A 20,009-nucleotide genomic window follows, 5' to 3' on the forward strand; every position below is an offset into this window, starting at 1 on the left:
AGTAGAAACACATTTTTGAGTCACTAATTTGTGCGTCAAACATGTATATACACAATTTAAGAATACTTTTGTGCTTTTGGACTGTCCGTCCCCCCCCCCCCCCCCCCTACCCACTACACTTTTAGAGAACGGTTATGCCAGCACAGATGAGGAGCCTTCTGAGTTCAGTCAAGCATCAGATAACAGGTTAGACCTCATTCACCCCTCCCCCCATTGTCATCTTCATGCTATTTCAGTCACTTGAATTATCTATCAATGTATATTAACTCGAGCCCCCCCATTCCTTCCTTCAGCGTCTCTCTAATGAAAGAATCCAACAGCCAAGAGGACTTCAAAATAAAGGTAAAACATCTTATTTACTTTGGATTTCACTTACATTGTGCGGTGATCACTTTATGGTCCATTTTTTAGTTACCGATTAAACAGGATTAAATGTGAGTATTTAGTGATGATGTGTACCTAGTCTTCGTGTTTGTGAGCGTACATGTGCTTTTATCACCACAAGGTGGCAGTCGAAGCAAACAATTGCAAGTTAACGTGTCTCAAGTGGTGTGAAATAATTTAGCATTTGACGCAGTTATGATTTGCTTTGATGGTACCACAGTCTTTTCCATCCTTTTATTGGTTTATTTCTTTCACTTTTGTTCAACCACACAGTTATTTGCTTATATTCTTGCTTCTAGGCTTCAGTTTAATTGAGTTTTGTAGTTCTGTGTGATTCTGTTTTGATGTTGATTTTACTTGGCCCCCCGATTGCCTTCTCTGCCTCTACTGTTGGCTCACACTTCCCACGCAAGGTGGAACCTCGTCTGTCAGCTCAGATGAAGGCGGTGTCGGCCGAGTATCTGGGTCCCGCCCTGGAGCAATCTTCAGGCTGTAAGCAGCAGCAAATCACCAAGTCTCTGGCCTCGCTCACCGATATCCAGGAGGATGGTCTTAGCACGGTTAAGGCGAGCCTGGGCCTTGGTCTCAGCCTCTCTCTGCGTGACCACTACCACAAGGAACGGGCGTCACGTACCATCAGCTTACCTGTTAGGGGGCACACATTGTAAGTTGAAAGCACTTCACAGTCAAACAAAGCTAATTATTAACCAATTAGCAGTTTCATTTCCTGACACATTTCGACTGTAGTCTACAAATAATTAAGGTGAAGCTTCATGTCATTGTGTGCCATTTGTAGTCATAGTCATTTTAAAACAAATCCAGCAGTTGTTTTAGTTTCAATAACAACCTAATTATGTTCCAACCATAATGCTTTTAGTTAGCACGTGCTATTAGCATATTTTGAATCTCGTGAGCACTCTCTTTACTCTTTGTTTCAGTCCCAGACAGTCGCGAGGCTATGACACCTCCCCCATCACCAGAAGGAAATCTTACGACCGTTCTTACAGGTACACCTGTTCTAAATACAATACAATACAATACAATACATTGCAAATTTCCCCATTGTGGGACTAGCAAAGGCTTTCTGATTCTGATATTGATTTATATAGTGCTTTAAGAATAGCATCAGTCTCATTGTCAGCGCTTTTTTTCTCCCGACAATTCTCAGGCCAACTGATGGCTACACCCCTCCTTCCTCTCCTCCCTTGAGGACTAGGAATGACCGCAATGTGTTCTCGAGGCTAACCAGCAACCAAAGTCAAGGTTCTGCTTTGGACAAGTGAGTACAATAAAATACTTGTTTCCCTATGTAGATAATCTTCTAGCCAGAGTTTTTTTTAATATGGGCCCTGTGAGTTGTCTGAAGTTCAGGTATTTGGAGAAGAAAGGGACTTCTTCTGTGGTTTTGTGCATCTTAAAGGACAACCGACGTCACTTTTTTGTTTCTTAACTGACATCAGAAAAACGTTTTATAGCAACTAAAATACCCAAAACACGCAGTATATATTTTTATTCAAATGCAAAACACCAATAAAAATGACCTAAAGTGTCCAAAATCTGCAAAAAATTGAGCTGCGAATTGGGCATTTTCAGAAAGTCCCGCCCCCAGTTTGTGACGTCACGCCAAGACATCTTGCATTGCTTGAGAATCAAAACAATGGCTTCAGATTCGGAGAATATGCTTTCTTGTTACACCTCCAGTTATGAATATGATTCAAATAGTTCTGAAGAGGAAAGCATACATGTTTGCAATCGATTAAAGAATTTATTCCATGCCATTTTGAGGCAACATTGGGGAGAAACAATCACCAGAAAAGAGGCACAAAATGGCGACCTCCTGTGGCCACCTCCGTTTCCACAGGCTGATAAATTCCTTATATGGAGCTTGGACGCCCTCTTCTGGCGGCTTTTGGGTGCATCACAAGGTTTTCAGACCAAACAATACAGCAAAATACATTGACGTGATGGAAGGATTGCTACAATGTGTCTTTTTTCAGTCAGGGGGCGTTCCTTTAGTGACGTCACGTACGGACTCGTCACCAACTCAAAAACAAGACTTCCTGAATATTCAGCGTGAGTCTTAAATCGTGAAATATAGCTATATGCGGTGGAATCTTATTAAAATGCGCCCAGTAGAAGTCATTTGAAGCCATTTTTCAAATTATGGACACAACTTGTCCGGAGACGTCGGTTGTCCTTTAAGTGTGTGCAATTTCAAGTGCGTATCTGCACATCAATCCCATCGTGGAACCAAGAGCACTTCAAGGGGGCATTAATGCCAATCTCTCGGGCACAAGTGCTACCAGCAATTGTGTTTCATATGACCAGGAGGCACCGACAATGTGCTCCACAACTGCAGGATAATTGGTGCTCAGAGAAACATAAAAAAGCGGAATTTAATTATGGTGTCCCTTACAGGCATTTTTTCTTATTTAGCAGGGAATACGTACAAAACCAATCTGCAGAAATTCACCTCTGTGTTGGCTCACTTGGGCATCGGAATTCTTGAAATGTATGCTTTTTTTGCACCGTGATATTCAATTGCTTTGTTAGGGATGGGCGATTTTTGGTTGCTGAATTGATTTGATCGGAAATGATGCCCCTCGTGTGGAATTCATTGTTGATTAGCTGTAATTGATTGCCTGAAATAGAGGCAAATCAGCATTGCATGACTTGCGTCAAGCAGCCATTGTGAAGTCAAGTACAAACTCTTTAAAAGAACAGCAGCATTCCATAAGTTGCTAAGTTCCCCTGAGCATGCATGTTTTCTATTTTTATAACATCATTATATTCCAATGAGGATGCGCCTCATAAATATAAATATGAGATGTGGAAATCTATAATTTAAGCGGGTGTAGTGAGTTATGGGGTAGGTTTAGTTCGGGTACGGTATGGTTGGCAGAATTGCACATCGCATAGAATGTACATTTGCAGAGGAAAGTTTGTTTTTATATTGGTTTGTTTTGTGTTCATACGGAATACTCAGAAAGTATCTCATGACATCTGCATTTGTATTCCCCGTCACTACACAAGGTGTGAGTGAAAACTTTCATTTGTAAAGTGTTTTCGAGTGGCAACACAAATGGTTAGGAGTTTGGAGGGGTTGTTAGGTCAGGCGAGGAGCCGGACTGACAAATAGCAGCTGGCAGGCACGTTTTGCACGTTCTTGCCATTTGTTTTACAACCTGCATTGTTGTATTTTACCTCCTCATGTGCAGTTATTTGTTATTGTTATGCTTGAGCTTCTGGTTTTTCACAGTATGAATTGACGGAGGTGTAGGTGAATCCTTTGCTTTTCCATAATCTTTCAATGCAGCTTTTGTCATCATGAATGTGGGACGTTGTTTCTCTGCTTAGCTCCTCACCGGAGACTTAATCTCGAGTTTCGTATCTTTTAGGGTGGTGTTTTTTGTTTTTATTTTGTTACATTACTGCTTTTCCATGTAATAATTGGATTTTTTTTGTGTGCATTAAATAATGATTAATGGCTTCCAGTCTTAATTTGACCTTCATATGTGTCTCCCTGCATACAGGGCATCTGTAATTATGATCTTTGCCACAGTGACATTCTTGAGTTAGCATATGATCACAACAATCCCCGTTTAGTATCTGTTAGCCCTCCTTTAAAGTGTGTCTTTGCAAATACAGTCGCACACACACTTGAATATAAGATTTCTAGAGGGTGTTCTGTCCCATTGTTTTAAGCGGTTTTGATTGAGAGAGAAAATCTTGACTTTATCTACATTTCACAATTCCTTTCCATAAAAGCAATGAAAAATAGATGTGTCAGACAGAAATGGAACGTCACTCTGGTAACAGCCACCGGCATTAATATTATCTCAGCTAGTTTTACATTTCCACCTCGAAATACTATGTGCTGCGTTGTTATCTTATTTCATGTTCTGTGTGTGTGTAACATTGGATGACAACCAAAAGTCATTAAAAGTTTATCAAATAAAAACGGGTTACTGCTCCACGATTAAACACATAAACTTCTACGATTTTTGCTGATGATACAGAGATAAGGATGTGGTCAGGAGCAATTCCCTCAACATCGTTCTTCCCAGCAGAGATTATGATTGAGGATTGTTATTGCTTCTGCCTAATTATAACCACAAAGCGAGGACACCGACATTGTGGATCTTGTAAACAAAGAATAATGGATAGAAAGAAAGTGCTGTTTTTGCACCTCGGTGACTTTTCGGTAGTTGCAAAGGGCTCTTTGCACAAGAAGTTGTGACGTGGAGCTGTGACCCTCTCTCAAGGTCTGCGCATTGTTTTGTTACATTGCTCATTAATACATTAGAGAGCTAAACTGGTAAATTACAGTGCAGTGCTTAGAGGCCCTATTTTGTGTTCAGGGCCCAGGATACCCAACGGAGAACTGAGTCTAATTGAGCTCATGAATGAAGTTTTCTTTCTTTTGGTCGTTTGCTGAAGACTTGCGTGTTACTGGCCTTTTGCGCTGGATGCAACGGTCGGTCAGTCGGTCCGCCCATCCGTCCGCCCGAGCTATCTAGGTAGTTCGATCAGTAGATAGTTAGCCAGTTAGCTCAGTAGATAGGTAGCTCACTAGGTAGCTAGCAACCTCTATCTATCGACCACTCTTTACCTCTCTATTTATTTTTCTTGGAAATGAACCAGCAACATAAATCCTCAAACATGACATCTTTCATCAGTCAAGCATAGAACAGAGCATATCCAGAGTTTACCGAACACTGTAAAATAATAATAATAATACAGTAAAGTCTCGTTATATCGATATTCAAGGGAGTCCGAAAAAATATCGATATAACCGGGACTATCGATATATCCGACCCTGTTTGCATGTAATTTTGTCCGTGCGTGCATAGAAATAGTATCGATATAACCGGGACTATCGATATATCCGATATCGATATAACGAGACTTTACTGTAATACATTTATTTCAAGCTCCTTTCAAATCTCTCAAGGACACTTTACAGTCACAGACAAGCATAGATACTGTCACGTTCCGGGCGAGACTGAAGGCAGCTGACTCGTCGGAACGTAGTGGAATGTTTGGGATCCCAAAGCAGGCGATAGAGACGGACGATCCAAGCAGAATGTTTATTCACAAACAAAAGAAACACAGCCAGTAGGAAGACAGGGGTGATCCGACCCCCTTACTGAGGGGAGCTCACCGAAGGAAGACTCCAGGGTACGGTAGAGATGCGAGGCAAGTCAATCATCCGGCACTAGCGAGGTGACCGCGACCCGTATAAATGTCCCGTGTCCGTGATTAGAGAATTAACAGCCGGTGGTGGAGGCGGGAGAGGCGGCCCCGCCCCAGCTGTCAATTCACACGTGACAGATACGATAATAAATAAAATACGATTATAAATAGAAACAAGAGATAAAGCTGCACATAAAATGCAATTTTAAATAGGTGGGTTTTGAGATGGCAATGTTACGAATGTTGGGAGGAAGTGAGTTCCAGAGTTTAGGGGGCAGACCGACTGAAAACTGTATGAGATCGGTGTGAAAAATATAATCCGATGTAGGAAAAGAAAATAAAAATTGTTGCTGGAGAGTAGCGGCGGCCCAACGCGCCAGCGCTCAAACCGGAAGCCATGTGCACTGCTTCACAATATATCTAAAGCCTTTCCTGAGTCCCCCCTTCTTTGTAAACCCATTGCCAGTAACCCTTCTGCCTTTCCTTCACGTGATTAACCTTTCCTCTCCCTGACACCCCACCCTACCCTGCTCCTTCCTCTTCTGCCCCCAGGTCAGATGACAGCGACTCCTCGCTCTCCGAGGTGCTCAGGTAGACCAACTGTGTCGGTTTGCTGCTCCTTCTCTGTCTGCATTTTCTGCCATGTCCTTGTAAAGTCACCCTGACATCATCACGCTTCCTATTGTGGTCAGCCGCCGCCTCTTCACCGCCTGTCCTTCTTCCACTCACTAGCTCCTCCACCTGCATGTTATTCTGGTTTCTTCATGCCGTTGCTAGTACGCGCACCCTGAATGACAAACCTAAAACTTGGTTGCACAAATGGATGTTTCCAGAGTCATATTGGCACCATCATAAAATCATTGGGGATATTGTAAATAACTAAATAAATGAACCAATATTAATCAGACGATATAAGGTGTATTTTAGCACTTGCCTACTGATGACACGCAACAAACGTTGCGTGCAAAACAGTGGATAACTAGATGATGTAGTAATAGCTTACTTCAATTCTGCCCACTTGGCGATGTACCCGTCCTCCTTTTATGATTACTGTCATAGTGACTGACCCTACACCAAGTCACAAAGCCAAATCCTCAAAAGAAAATGTAGTGATCCATCCATCAATGAACTAACCACTAACCACACTTGTAAAATTTGCGAAGATAGTTAAAGGACACCCGACGTCACTTTTTTGTTTCCTAACTGACATCAGAAAAACTTTTTATAGCATCTAAAATACCCAAAACACGCAGTATGATATTTTTATTCAAATACTAAACACCAATAAAAATGACTTAAAGTGTCCAAAATCTGAAAAAAATTGAGCTGCGAATTGGGCATTTTCAGAAAGTCCCGACCCCATGTCGTGAAGTTACACATCTAGTTATGAATATGATTCAAATAGTTCTGAAGAAGAAAGCATACATGTTTGCAATCGATTAAAGAATATATTCCGTGTCATTTTGAGGCATCAGGGGTGGGAAATGTCACATCAAGGGAGGCACAAAATGGCGACAAAACCGTGTAGGGAATTAGTCAACCCGTTTCCACAGGCTGATAAATTCCTTCCATGGACCTCGGTCGCCCTCTTCTGGCGGCTTTTTGGTGCAACACAAGGTTTTCAGACCAAACAAGTACAGCAAAATACATTGACGTTATGGAAGGACTGCTACAATGTGTCTTTTTTTTTCAGTCAGGGGCGTTCCTTCAGTGACGTCACGTAAACCGGCAGGAAAAAACAAACTTCAGCTCACTAACTGACACTGTACACTGTGTTTTTCTAAAAAAAAAAAAGACACCCTTCTGTGCTAGCACACGGCCAGAAATTTTTTAACAAAGACAATAACACATGCTAATTGGTGTTCTTTAGAGGTTGTGTGGTTTTATCTTTTGCACAGACTAGGTGTAAAACAAAAGGTTTTGTTTCAGAATCAGAATCAGAATACCTTTATTCTTATATATACCTTTATTTATTTATTCTTTATTTCATAATGATATCCACCATTTTCTCTTCTCACTATCTCTACAAGTTTCTCACTAATTCACAACTTGAAGCGGCTTTCACAGAGGCGCTTCTGTCTGTTTCTCAGTGTGACACAGAGAACGCACACTGATCTTCCTCCACGTTTCTCATTAGTCTGTCGGTCCCCCAAAGCTCGGCACTGCAACATCCATTAGCTGCTCTTACATACTTCATAACTCTGCACACTATGAGATCTGTCACGCTGATAGAGCGGGAACAATTGCTACTATCTGGACCGGCACAATGCTGCAGAGAAGTTTTATTCCTGTTTGGATCTTCAATGAAAAGAAATGGGTGGTGGTGGGGGGGGGGGGGTGAATGGTGTATAATATTTACCATCATATAAAAAGGATGATTTAAAAATAAAAATGTTCAATGTCTCGTTCTATGCAGTTGCAATAAGCTCCTTGTAGCCTTGACAACAGACAGGAATGAGATTCGCTTATAAAAACACGCCGACCTACATCCATCCGAGCTTTTAAAATGATAATTCTCTCTGGATCTCATAATTTTTTTTCTCATGTTTTGTGCGTTGCCCTTTTCTAAAATTAATGTTCCCCCAAAACGCAGGTCGGGGATATGTGGCTTTTCTTGCAATGTTTCTCACTTCCAGTACCCATTGTACCTGCATTGGTGACACTCACGTAAGCGAGGGGCTGGGGGTGGGCTGAGTGTGATTCTAAGCCCCCATGGCCAACAGCGGCTCAAGAAAATAGTACTTTTAATGGGTGCTCTTGACGTGGAAGGGGGACAAAATCTGGACCCCCATCCCATGGAGGTGGTGAATAAGGTGCTGTGACTGGTTGTTGCATGATGTCACTTTATGTAGTGATTTTTTTTCTTGCATTATTATTATTATGATTGTGCTTTTTTGTTGATGTGAAACTTTTCTTATCGGGTTGCCTGATGACAAACTTTGATTTGGTTTGTTAATGCAGTCGAAAGTTATGTGTGTGCGTTTGTTTCAAATTGTTCTTTCAGCTTTTTATATTAACTCATTCCCTGCCAGATGATGTGCAAAAATGTGTCCACTCCAGTGTTAGGGTTTTCACTCAAATTGCAGGACCCACAGAATATCGAGTTTTAGGATGACAGCGTAAGAAACATTCATCAGAAAAAAATAGTTAATTCTTAAGCATATAGGTCTGGAGACATCTGAGCTTGAAATGGGGGCAGCTGTACAAAATACAATACAATACATACATATTGATTTATAATGCGCTTTAACAAAATATAAAGCTGAAACAAAGCGTCACATGGACAAAAGGCAAATGCTGCCCCCTCGTGGAAGGAAAAAAACATTGCTAGAGGACTGACCAGCGCTTTATCGGCACTGCCTCAGCGCAAGAAAAACCAAAACTCGCTTTTCAATTGCTGAATACATTCGGGAATGGCAGTGAATGAGTTAATAAAAAAATCTTGGCACCGGCCACTTGTGTTGAATGCATACTAGGAAAAGTGTGATTAGCACTCTTACTTTCTAATAATGGTAATAATGATTTTTTTTTTTTTGTTCAACACCAATGTGTAAAATCACACAGATGACTCAAGTTCACAGGGACACACAGTCCTTGCTGAATGAGCAGATCAACAGAATCGCTCCAAATTGTAATACAGTAAAGTCTCGTTATATCGATATTCAAGGGAGTCCGAAAAATATCGATATAACCGGGACTATCGATATATCCGACCCTTTTTGCATGTAATTTTCTCCGTGCGTGCATAGAAATAGTATCGATATAACCGGGAATATCGATATATCCGATATCGATATAACGAGACTTTACTGTATTTCTATTATTTTAACACATGACAATTGTGTCAGGTACTCGTGAAAAGTTCAAGATGACAACAAATCAAAAACACATATTAGAATTACAACTGGAACTGTTGTTGTTTTCTTCACTTTTACTGTCGATCCTCATGCACTTCACAAACGCACACAGGCCCCACGAGTGTTATTAGGGAACCCACCAGAGACCAATTTTCTCACAATCCCTCCTTTCCCTTTTCAACATCTCCGTGCACTTGCCTCACTCCGCTGACTTCTTTCCAGGATTTCTTCGACTCTGGACTGTTGGCATTACATGGGGGGAGGGTTGTACGAAGATAGCTGTCTGTATGTTGATTGCATTGTTTGTGATGGCATGTTTGTTTGTTAGCAAAGAAGTGGGTTCACTAACAAAGAGCTCCTTACCATAACACACTCAAATTTAACTTTTACAGAAAAGTCAGTAAAGTGGGAGTAATGGTTCTCAAACATTCAACACCAATTGACACCTCCTTCGCTTCCCAACAATAAAATACAGTTGTGTTTTGATCCTGTAGGTTAAATTTAATATTTTTATTATCCATTGTAACATTATCCACAGTTTGAACATGAACACAAAGAATGATTCAATTCAAAATGATCAAATATTGATTCAATTAAACTGTACAGTGCCTAAATTAAATAAGACTTGAAAATGAGTCCATTTAATAAATGTTTTAAAAAAGTTCTGAATTAGACGCAACTTCTATTGTACCGTATTTTCTGATGTGTAAGGCACACCCAAAAGTCTTAATTTTCTTGAAAAGATGACGATGCGCCTTATACGTAGGTGCGCCTTATATGTGAAGTAGTACTGAGCCACGAGAGGTCTCAGAACGACTGTCAGCAGCCAACGACTCCATTTCCCCTCGTAGAAGAAGTAGTGCGTAACCCCAGCCTCGCGCCTTATAATGTGGTGTACCTTATATTTGGAAAACCTTTATTTCTATATTATATCTGGAAAACCTTTTTTCATTCATTGAAGGTGCGCCTTATACTCCGGTGCGCCTTATATATGGAAACAGATTTAAAATACACCATTCATTAGGGGTGCGCCTTATAGTCCGGTGCGCCTTATACACTGGAAAATACAGTACTTCAGTTAAATCCAACTATTTCTAACTCAATACATTTATGAAATTTAATTTTATCAATACTGATGTTTATATTTTTTGTTTTTGGAGGGCAGCTGTACAATTCTTATCTGCTTTATAATTTACAAAATATATGTTTGTTTTCATTTTTTATTTTATTTTATTTAACAAGCATGTTTGCCTTTGTGCTTCCATCTGTTCCAAACGTAGGAACGACCATATACTCTCATTTTGCCCGAAGATAGATAGTCACACAGTGAATGATTTATTTTATTTATTTTTTCTTTAGGGGCGTTATCAATCCTATCGGCGGTGTGAAAGGGGGTCGGACAGCCCCACTTCAATGTATATCTGTAGCCGAGGGCCACTCCAAGCCAGTACTGTGCGTAGACGCCACAGATGACCTTCTGTTCACCGGATCCAAAGGTATACACGTCACCAACGCGTTGACAAAAAGGCAACGATTGGATAGGTTCACAATCGTCATCTGTGTACTCGTCTTGATATATTCCTCCAGATCGTACTTGTAAAATGTGGAACCTAGTGACAGGTCAGGAGATCGCCACGCTCAAAGGCCATCCCAACAACGTGGTGTCGGTCAAATACTGTCCCTCCTCGGGTTTAGTCTTCTCAGTCTCGACGTCCTACATCAAAGTGTGGGACATACGAGATTTGACGAAATGCGTCCGCACCCTCAGGTAAGTGACCGCCCCTCAACTGGCTCCATGCGGTGGAGAGACGATAAATATTTGCAAAGGCAAAGTGTCAAATGTTGATATGAGCTGAATAGGGGTGAAACAATGCTTCGTAAAATGTAAAAGAGGAAATATGAAGACCTCTACCAAGGTTTTAACCATTTGCTGCAAATGAAAGAAAACGTTTCTGTTTAGACCTCTGAATGTTATCAGGGTATTTCCACTTAGTGATTTATAGAAGGGTGCGTAAAACAGCAAGGACAAGTATTTTTTTTTGTTTCGAGTCTGCTATGAATCTACCATGGGAAATAATGGATATTAAAGTTGGGCCCAAAAAGTTGGATTTTTTTTTTGGTAACCTCAACAGAGCGTTATCTTCATGAAAGCAAATTTATTCCCTGTAGTTTTCATGACATTTTACAAATTAATATAATACTTAATTAATTAAATAATTCTCCTTTCCCTTCCTCATTCCTTTCATTTTTGTTGTTTCTCCTCCAGTTCATCCGGACAAGTAGTGTCAGGCGACGCGTGCGCCGGCGGCACCACCCGCACAATAACATTTGCACACGGTGAATGTCAGATCAACCAGATAGCACTCAACCCACCAGGATCTGTTTTGTATGCCGCGACTGGAAACACCGTTCGCATTTGGGATCTCAACAGGTGCGTTGCATTCTTTTGTTTCTTTATTAGTGGGCCGGTATTCATCCAAGCATGTGTGAGCTCTTTGTAAAAATCGTTTTGTTTTTGCTTACAGACTAAAATCTCAGTGTTGACTATGATCGACTTAGACAGCTCGTTCATGCTTTTTGTATGTTTTGGTGACGTCCACACTTGACTACCGAGTACACCACGGATAAATTGACTCAGATTGACATCCTTTGCTGTATATTTTCAGAATCAAACCATTCGTGTTATGGTTCCTCTGCTGAAGCATTTTTGTTCGGATTGGCATTTAACGCAGATTTATTTATTTATATAACTATCCATTTATTTATCCATGTATTCATTTATGTTTTATTTGTTTTTTTTTAATTATTTTTATTGTTTACAGATCCACCCATTTATTTATTTATTTATTTTACAACATCATTAACTCATTCACTGTGCAAAAATATGTCTACTCCAGCGCCAGGGTTTTTGTCATTTTCACTCAAATTGCAAGACCACAGAATATTGAGTTTTAGGACGACATAAACATTCAATTGAGTGTAAGAAACCTTGGACTTTTTTATTTCATCAGAAAAAAAAATAGTTAATTCCTAAGTTATTTGGGTCTGGAGTTATCTGAGCCTGAAATGGGGGCGGCTCTGCAAAATACAATACTATAGATACATATTGATTTATATAGCGGTTTAACAACAGCTAAAGCTGTGACAAAGCGCTAACATGGACAAAAGGCAAATACTGCCGCCTCGTGGAAAGGAAAAATATTGCCATAGGTCTGACCAGCGCTTTATCGGCACCCCCCACAAGAAAAAAAACAAAACCCAAGCAAATTTGGGAATGACTCTCCACGTCAAACATTTCAATTCCCGAATAAATTCTGGAAGGGCCTCGAATGAGTTAATGGAGTTATTTCTTTTTTTTCTGAATTGATTAGATTATGCTAAATAGTAATCATATATTAACTGCTCGCAAAATTTTTCAGCATAAAAGAGAGTTTAAAAAAAACCCTGTGGAATACTTATAAAGTGGTACACGCCGAGCCTTTTTTTTGGGAGGGCAACATTCTCTTGTTCATATTTATTGTTCTTTGAGGTACACGGAGAAAACCAGACAGAAACGCTCGTACCATTTATTGATGCATTAGGAATTCTGCCAGGAGGAAAACGCATTTAATAAACACCCTGTTTGTTTCGGGTGTATCGGTGAAAATGGAAAATGTCTCTGTTCATTGAAAATCTGCTTCAACTTCGTTTATACGTGCATGTTTGCGTTTAGGATGCAAGCTATGGGCAAGCTGACGGGTCACATTGGCTCTGTGATGTGTTTAACGGTGGGACAGTCTCTGCTGGGCAAAGACCAAGTCATCACTGGCTCCAAAGATCATTATGTGAAGGTAGTTAACATGAAGACACACTTTCAGACCATATTTGAATTTTAATAACACTGTCAGGAGAACAGTTATAGATACTGAATGGTGCATTGTGCTTCCATTTGCAGGTATTTGATGTGGCAGAAGGGACGGCGGGTAACATTGGTCCGGCTCATAACTTTGAGCCACCCCATTACGACGGTATCGAGTGTTTGGCTGTGCAGGGAGACGTACTGTTTAGTGGATCGAGAGACAACGGAATCAAAAAATGGGATTTGGAGCAGCAGGAGCTCAGCCAGGTGTGTTGTGTGTGCATGTGTGTGTTCAAGCCCATTGTTTCAGAAAAAATGTAAGCTGAATAATGAATGCTTCTTTCACGATGCAGCTCAAGATGTAGAACAAGTAGGGATGAGGGGAGAGGGTGTCGAGGTAGCATGTGACAAAAAAAAAATCACATTCAATACACATATTCACCCTTTATGTTATGGACCTTGATGAATTAACATGGTGTGATGAAGGTGAAGAACTCCAGAAAAGAACACAGACGCTTCTCAGATTGGCCCCAGTGAAAAATGGCGGACTGTGTTTCTCACAAGATGCTTCTTCATCTTGCAAAGAGTTAATAGGTCAGGCTGAATGACTGAAGTCAAGCAACATTGCTCTTAGATCTGGCGATGGGGTTAATGAGTTGTAGCCCGACCATCGATGTCGAGTTGATCTTGGAGGCCGGCATCATACCTCAGTCCTTGTGTCATTCAGTCCCGCGGCTGCACAACGTGGACATGCCTGTAAGGCAGGGGTGTCAAAGTCATTTTTTGCCGCGGGCCACATTGTAGTTATGGTTTCCTCTCGAGGGCCGTTATGCATTTGGGGAACCCATTAGAATGTTTAAATCCAGTCAAATATTACATATAGAGCACACAGCAAATTAATGAATAACTCGTTTTCAAAACTGAAGTCAAGAATAATGACTTTTATTGTGGTTGACATCCAAAAATATGAAATTTTGGCTCAGATTTTAGCAATCATCATGGAATTTAACAAGTTTGATTTGCTTTCGCGGGCCGAAAAAAATGATGTGGCGGGCCGGATTTGGCCCGCGGGCCCTGACTTTGACACCTGTGCTGTAAGGTGTCTTTGTGTATTTGTGGGCTTCACACGATCCTCAAACAAAATGCTCATTACATAGAAGCATGTAGCGCATTTTTCGCATTATAAGGCGCACCCAAAAACATTCATTTTCTTCCAGAGATTATTTTATTGTATTTATTTATGTATTTATTTATGTATTTATTTGGATTGGATTAGCCTTTATTAGTCTCGCAGTGGAGAAATTTACACTTCACAGCTGCAAAGTCATGAATACAAGAGGAAAAAAAAAGATCTGCTTTAAAGGCAGCCATTGTTGCGGCGCCATCCTGAAGTCAAAACAACAACAAAAACTAAATTACAAATAATATGACACAACACAAAAGACACAGTCATTCAATCTTATACATTTTCTGCACCCTCGTGGTTTCATGAAGCAGTTCTAGATGAAAGACAAGAAGATTAAAGTTTTGAAACAAAAACATAACCTGTAGCATCCATTGACAAAAAGACGAGATGAAATTGCCTCACATCTCCTGTCCCACGTAAATCCGCTTCAATTCCAAGCCGTGACAGTTCCACATATATATCGGCACTCTGCGCTGACGCTCCTTTATTTACGTGCTATGTGCGGAGTGTCAGTGGCTGTGAGACTCCCTATCATTGCCTCACTTTCTTCATTTAGGCACGAGATTCGCTCCGCGGTGCTGGTGAGTCATGTTTAAAGTGTTAGGAAAAGTATGTCAACATCAGGGCGTAAGATTCGGAGAGGAAAGTTTGTGTGTGTGTGTGTGTGCTTTTGTGTGTGTGTGTTTACTTCTGCGGCGTCTCTTGTGTATCGACTGTTGCCTGCCGATGTTTTAAAAAATGCATAGCTCTGCACCTTGTGGGTAGACTTCATTGGCATGCGCATTCATTTGCATATTAAGCAGCCCGTTGTCAGGTTTTTAATGTTTTTTTTTTTTTTTTTACTTCCACCTTCAATCATATTTTTTTTATTCCTCCCAGCAGAGTAAATAAGAAAAGCAAGGCGCTATTCAAAGACTCATTTAAATCCGGGTTTTTGCGGTGGTCCGTGGAGTCTCCTCTCTTCCCCATTTGCCAACGAGCCAATATGATCCATTTTACAGCCTCGTGTCTAATTATGAAATTGCAATCCGAATGCAAGCGCCGGGTGTAAAATGATATTGTGTATTGCAGCTCTGGTAATGCTGCAGCCTCCTTTAGGAGCTGTTTTTGTTCTCAACTTTTCTGCGGAAAAAGCACAGTGCTTGACCTCGTGGGAATCAACGAAGCACTTTGTTTATAATTAATCGACGCAGTATGCTAGCGCTTTACCAAATACCGCATGTGAATGGAAATATACAGTCATACCTCGGTTTTCGACCACAATCCGTTTCAGAAACATGTTCGAAAATCGATTTGTTCAAAAACCGAAACAGCACTTTCCATGACAATCAATGTAAAAAATCTTATTCCGTTCGAAGTCTAGAAAACAACTTTTTAACTATTTCACAGCATAAACCGGATAAAAACTTAATAATAGAGCAGGTCATGTGTAAAATTCTATTAAAACAAACTGCAATGTTTTATTTTCACCAATTTTTAACATCAACATTAACATCTGTACATAAAAATCCCTCTCTCTGTCTGCCACGGGGCGTGTTGGCACCTATCCCAGCTGTCTTTGGGCAGTAAGCGGGGGACATCCTGAACTTGTTGCTCACCAATCACAGTGCATACTAACTTTTCAAACCATCCTCTGCTTACTTTAAAATCATACTATTCAGGTCCGAATCTTAATTCAGGTCAGATCTTAACCAAATATGTCTGCATTTTCGCAAAAATAAAACAACAGCAATATTAATGCGTCGGTCACAATGAGGAAGACGTTACATATAAGGAAGTGACGTATGAGGACGCGGAGGGTAGTCGAGTGATGCATTCAGGTGCACTCAGTTTGGTTGAGAACCGAATTTCGATTGTATACTGGGGCATACAAAATATGACATTTTCGGTTTGACTGTACTTGACAAACCAGGTTGCGCGCATCCACATTTGTAGTTCAAGTTGGTTGGTGTATTGACGCAATAACGCCTTGGCATCTTTTATTTGTTCCGCTACACCATCTGATGTCTTCTATGCCGTCGTTTGGTCACACCAAGCACTTAATGTTTCCAGACGGTGGTCAGTGAAGCACCACGATTATAATGTGTTGTGCGTGGGTGTAATTTTAATTTGCAGTATTTGCACTCCCTTTGGCCTTGAAGCTGCAATGGCATGGCCTTTCCAGTTCAAAAGATAAAAGTGCTAAAGCAATTTTAATCCACCACCTCTCATGAAAACCAGAAGAGACCATCCAATGCTTTATTACATTCGTGCCAATGCCTTCATACTTCATCATACTCTGCATTTGAACATTCTTGCATAAAAAATATATATAGATAGAGCTTTAAAGGACAACTGACATCACTTTTTTACTAACTGACATCAGAAAACGGTTTTATAGCATCTAAAATACCCAAAACATGCAGTATGATATTTTTAGTCAAATACAAAACACAAATAAAAATGACTTAGTGTCCAAAATCTGCAAAAAATTGAGCTGCGAATTGGGCATTTTCAGAAAGTGTGATAAATTCCTTACATGAAGCTTTGCCGCCCTCTTCTGCCTCTTTTTGGTGCAACACGACGTTTTCAGACCAAACAAGTACAGCAAAATGCATTGACGTGATGGAAGGACTGCTACAATGTGTACTTTTTTCGGTCAGGGGTGTTCCTTCAGTGACGTAGGGTGAGGACTCATCACCAACTCAAAAACAAGACTTCCGGAATATTCAGCGTGAGTCTTAAAACGTAAAATATAGCTATATGCGGTGGAATCTTTGTAAAATACGCTCAGTATTTTTTTCATTTGAAGACATTTTACAAATTATGGACACAACTCCGGAGACGTCGGTTGTCCTTTAACAGCAGTTGAAGCTGTAACAAAGCGATTAACATGTAGAGGTATTATATACAGGAAATAAAGCAGTCACAATATAGTTCTTTATATACAGTAAAGTCTCGTTATATCGATATCGGTTATATCGATAGTATTGCTTATTACGATACTATTTCTATGGACGCAAGGAGAAAATTTACATGCCGCAGGATCGGATATATCGATAGTCCGGTTATATCGATATTTTTTCCGACTCCCGAGAATATCGATATAATGAGACTTTACTGTATATATATTGTAGCATTAAAAACATATTTGGTGATACTGATTCATTAAGTACTTTAAGTTCTTTTGGTAGCTATTCATTCTTTTAATAAAACTACGTCTCATGCTGGGTACACCTTTTTCCATTTTGGCTTCCAGGGGATTTTCTGGGTTTTGGTACAAACTCAGCTCCACTCTGTTCTTTAGTTTATATATGAATAGAGAGCAAGTGAACCTTTTCTGGCCCATACAACCCATCTCACACTGACAGACCTCTGCTGACCGCAATAACGAGTTCAGTGAGCATGGAAAAAAAGCTCCACTTATTGAGTGCACTTGAAACCCCACAATTCAAGCACACGGTAGCTTAAAATGCATTTCACATCTCTGAGGAAGCGAAAGATCGACGGGCGGATCGGTACGGTGTCTGCTGTGATGCGGACTTTGTATTGGTCTGTCGTGGTAAAGAAGGAGCTGAGCCGAAAGGCGAAGATCTCAATTTACTGGTCGATCTACGTTCTCTCACCTATGGTCACCAGATATGGGTCATGGACCAAAGAACAAAATGAATTTTCCCCTCCAGAGAAATTCCCCTCATCCCTTAGAGATGAGGGGAGACGCCTGGGTCATCTTGTAGGCGCTCGAAGTCCAGCCGCTTCTCCTCCACGTCTCTCTGGTGAGGTGTTCCAGGACACCCAACTGGGGACGATATCCCCCAGCTGGCCAAGGAATGCGTTGGGAGAGCTGGAAGAAGTGGCTGGGGAGAGGCAACTGAACTGCATTAAAAAGACAAAGATATCAATTTATCAATATAAACAAATAAAACAGTAAATAGACATGCCATAAATAAAGACCATTTGCGATTATTACAGGTTAATGTTAGGTTCTTTGGGGAACATTTTGATATAATTAATTGACCCCAAGACACTTCAATTCTCTCATTCCTGTCTCGGAGCAAAAATCGTAAGACCTCCAATTTGAGCAGGAGCGATGGCAAACAAAATGGGGAGGGGGGGTTGCATAAATGAGCTGACGGTGGGCCAACATCCTGTCTCACGGGGACATTTTCAGAAATTTACAACAAATAGTATTTAATAGTGTAGTTAAATTCACACCTTCTGGACAGGCGGACTCTTAAGAGACAAAACGATTTGCATAAAAGTACAGTAAAGTCTCGTTATATCGATATTCAAGGGAGACCGAAAAAATATCGATATAACCGGGACTATCGATATATCCGACCCTGTTTGCATGTAATTTTCTCCGTGCGTGCATAGAAATAGTTTCGATATAACCGGGACTATCGATATATCCGATATCGATATAACGAGACTTTACTGTAATTGTGAAAAAAATTGAAACCTGCATTTTAGATGTTTGTGTCTAGTTTCGTTTTCTGCTCAGGGCAAGGTTTACCCTGATCTTTCACTACTTTTACTGAAAAATTCTCCAGGGAATGTATTCTCTTTACATGACTGCCATTTGCCAGTTATTTTTTGTCATTGCGTGGTAGTGTGTTCCCAATATTGTCAAACTCTGCAGAGACCACACATGGAGGAAAAATTGAGGGGGGGAAATCATGCACAGATTACGGATTGTGTTTGTAGAGTTGGAATATAATTTTTTTCTTTGCATGGTAAAAGGAAAACTATTTTGTTTAGTAACGCTTTGAAAAGCAGGGAGGTATGCCCGTGGGCTTTTCTGAGTCTTTTGAACATGTAATGAGACAAAGTTGGTCTGCCACTGTAGCACCAATGTGGTTAGACAAGGCACACACACATGCACACACACATATAACGTTCACATTTTTTTTATCTACAAGCACACATTTTTGTGGCTGTAATGTTTTTTTTGCATCTGCTACTTTAATGGAAAACCGACGTCTCCGGACACGTTGTGTCCATAATTTGTAAAATGGCTTCAAATGACTTCTACTGAGCATATTTTAAAAAGATTCCACCGCATATATAGCTATATTTTACGTTTTAAGACTCGCGCTGAATATTCAGGAAGTCTTGTTTTTGAGTTGGTGACGAGTCCGTAGGTGACGTCACTAAAGGAACGCCCCACACCGAAAAAAAGACACATTGTAGCTGTCCTTCCATCACGTCAATGTATTTTGCTGTATTTGTTTGGTCTGAAAACCTTGTGTTGCACCCAAAAGCTACCAGAAGAGGGTGTCTAAGCTCCATATACGGAATTTATCAGCTTGTGGAAACGGAGGTCGCCATTAAAACGGAGGTGGCCACAGGAGGTCGCCTTTAAATGAATGAGACAAGTTCTGAAAATCTATAAATATATAAAGGTTTTACAAATATAAGGCACACCACATTATAAGGCGCCACTGGAGAGGATGGGGTTACGCACAACTTCTTCTACAGTGGTGAAATGGAGTCAGTGGCAGCTGACAGTAGTTGCGAGACCTGTTGTGGCTCAATATTACTTCACATATCAGGTGCACCTGCTTAT

General features: G+C 40.5%; 1 protein-coding gene across 4 annotated transcripts in view; it reads left to right on the plus strand.

Moving 5' to 3' along the window:
• kif21b (kinesin family member 21B) overlaps nucleotides 1-20,009 on the plus strand; it is a 67,430-nt gene that overhangs the window by 38,165 nt on the left and 9,256 nt on the right. For 3 of the 4 annotated variants that reach the window (XM_089009610.1, XM_089009613.1, XM_089009611.1), the window contains exons 22-32: nucleotides 126-186; nucleotides 294-342; nucleotides 798-1,048; nucleotides 1,323-1,391; nucleotides 1,553-1,663; nucleotides 6,133-6,171; nucleotides 10,797-10,933; nucleotides 11,025-11,205; nucleotides 11,704-11,868; nucleotides 13,150-13,267; nucleotides 13,372-13,542. In XM_089009610.1, the coding sequence (XP_088865736.1) occupies nucleotides 126-186; nucleotides 294-342; nucleotides 798-1,048; nucleotides 1,323-1,391; nucleotides 1,553-1,663; nucleotides 6,133-6,171; nucleotides 10,797-10,933; nucleotides 11,025-11,205; nucleotides 11,704-11,868; nucleotides 13,150-13,267; nucleotides 13,372-13,542 (1,352 nt within the window). The remainder of the gene's footprint in view (nucleotides 1-125; nucleotides 187-293; nucleotides 343-797; nucleotides 1,049-1,322; nucleotides 1,392-1,552; nucleotides 1,664-6,132; nucleotides 6,172-10,796; nucleotides 10,934-11,024; nucleotides 11,206-11,703; nucleotides 11,869-13,149; nucleotides 13,268-13,371; nucleotides 13,543-20,009) is intronic. The other variant, XM_089009612.1, reaches the window with a different exon arrangement.

The sequence above is a fragment of the Hippocampus bargibanti genome, linkage group LG12 (assembly GCF_051943395.1).
Source record: "Hippocampus bargibanti isolate YZ-2025 linkage group LG12, ASM5194339v1, whole genome shotgun sequence".
Classification (NCBI taxonomy): Eukaryota; Metazoa; Chordata; class Actinopteri; order Syngnathiformes; family Syngnathidae; genus Hippocampus; species Hippocampus bargibanti.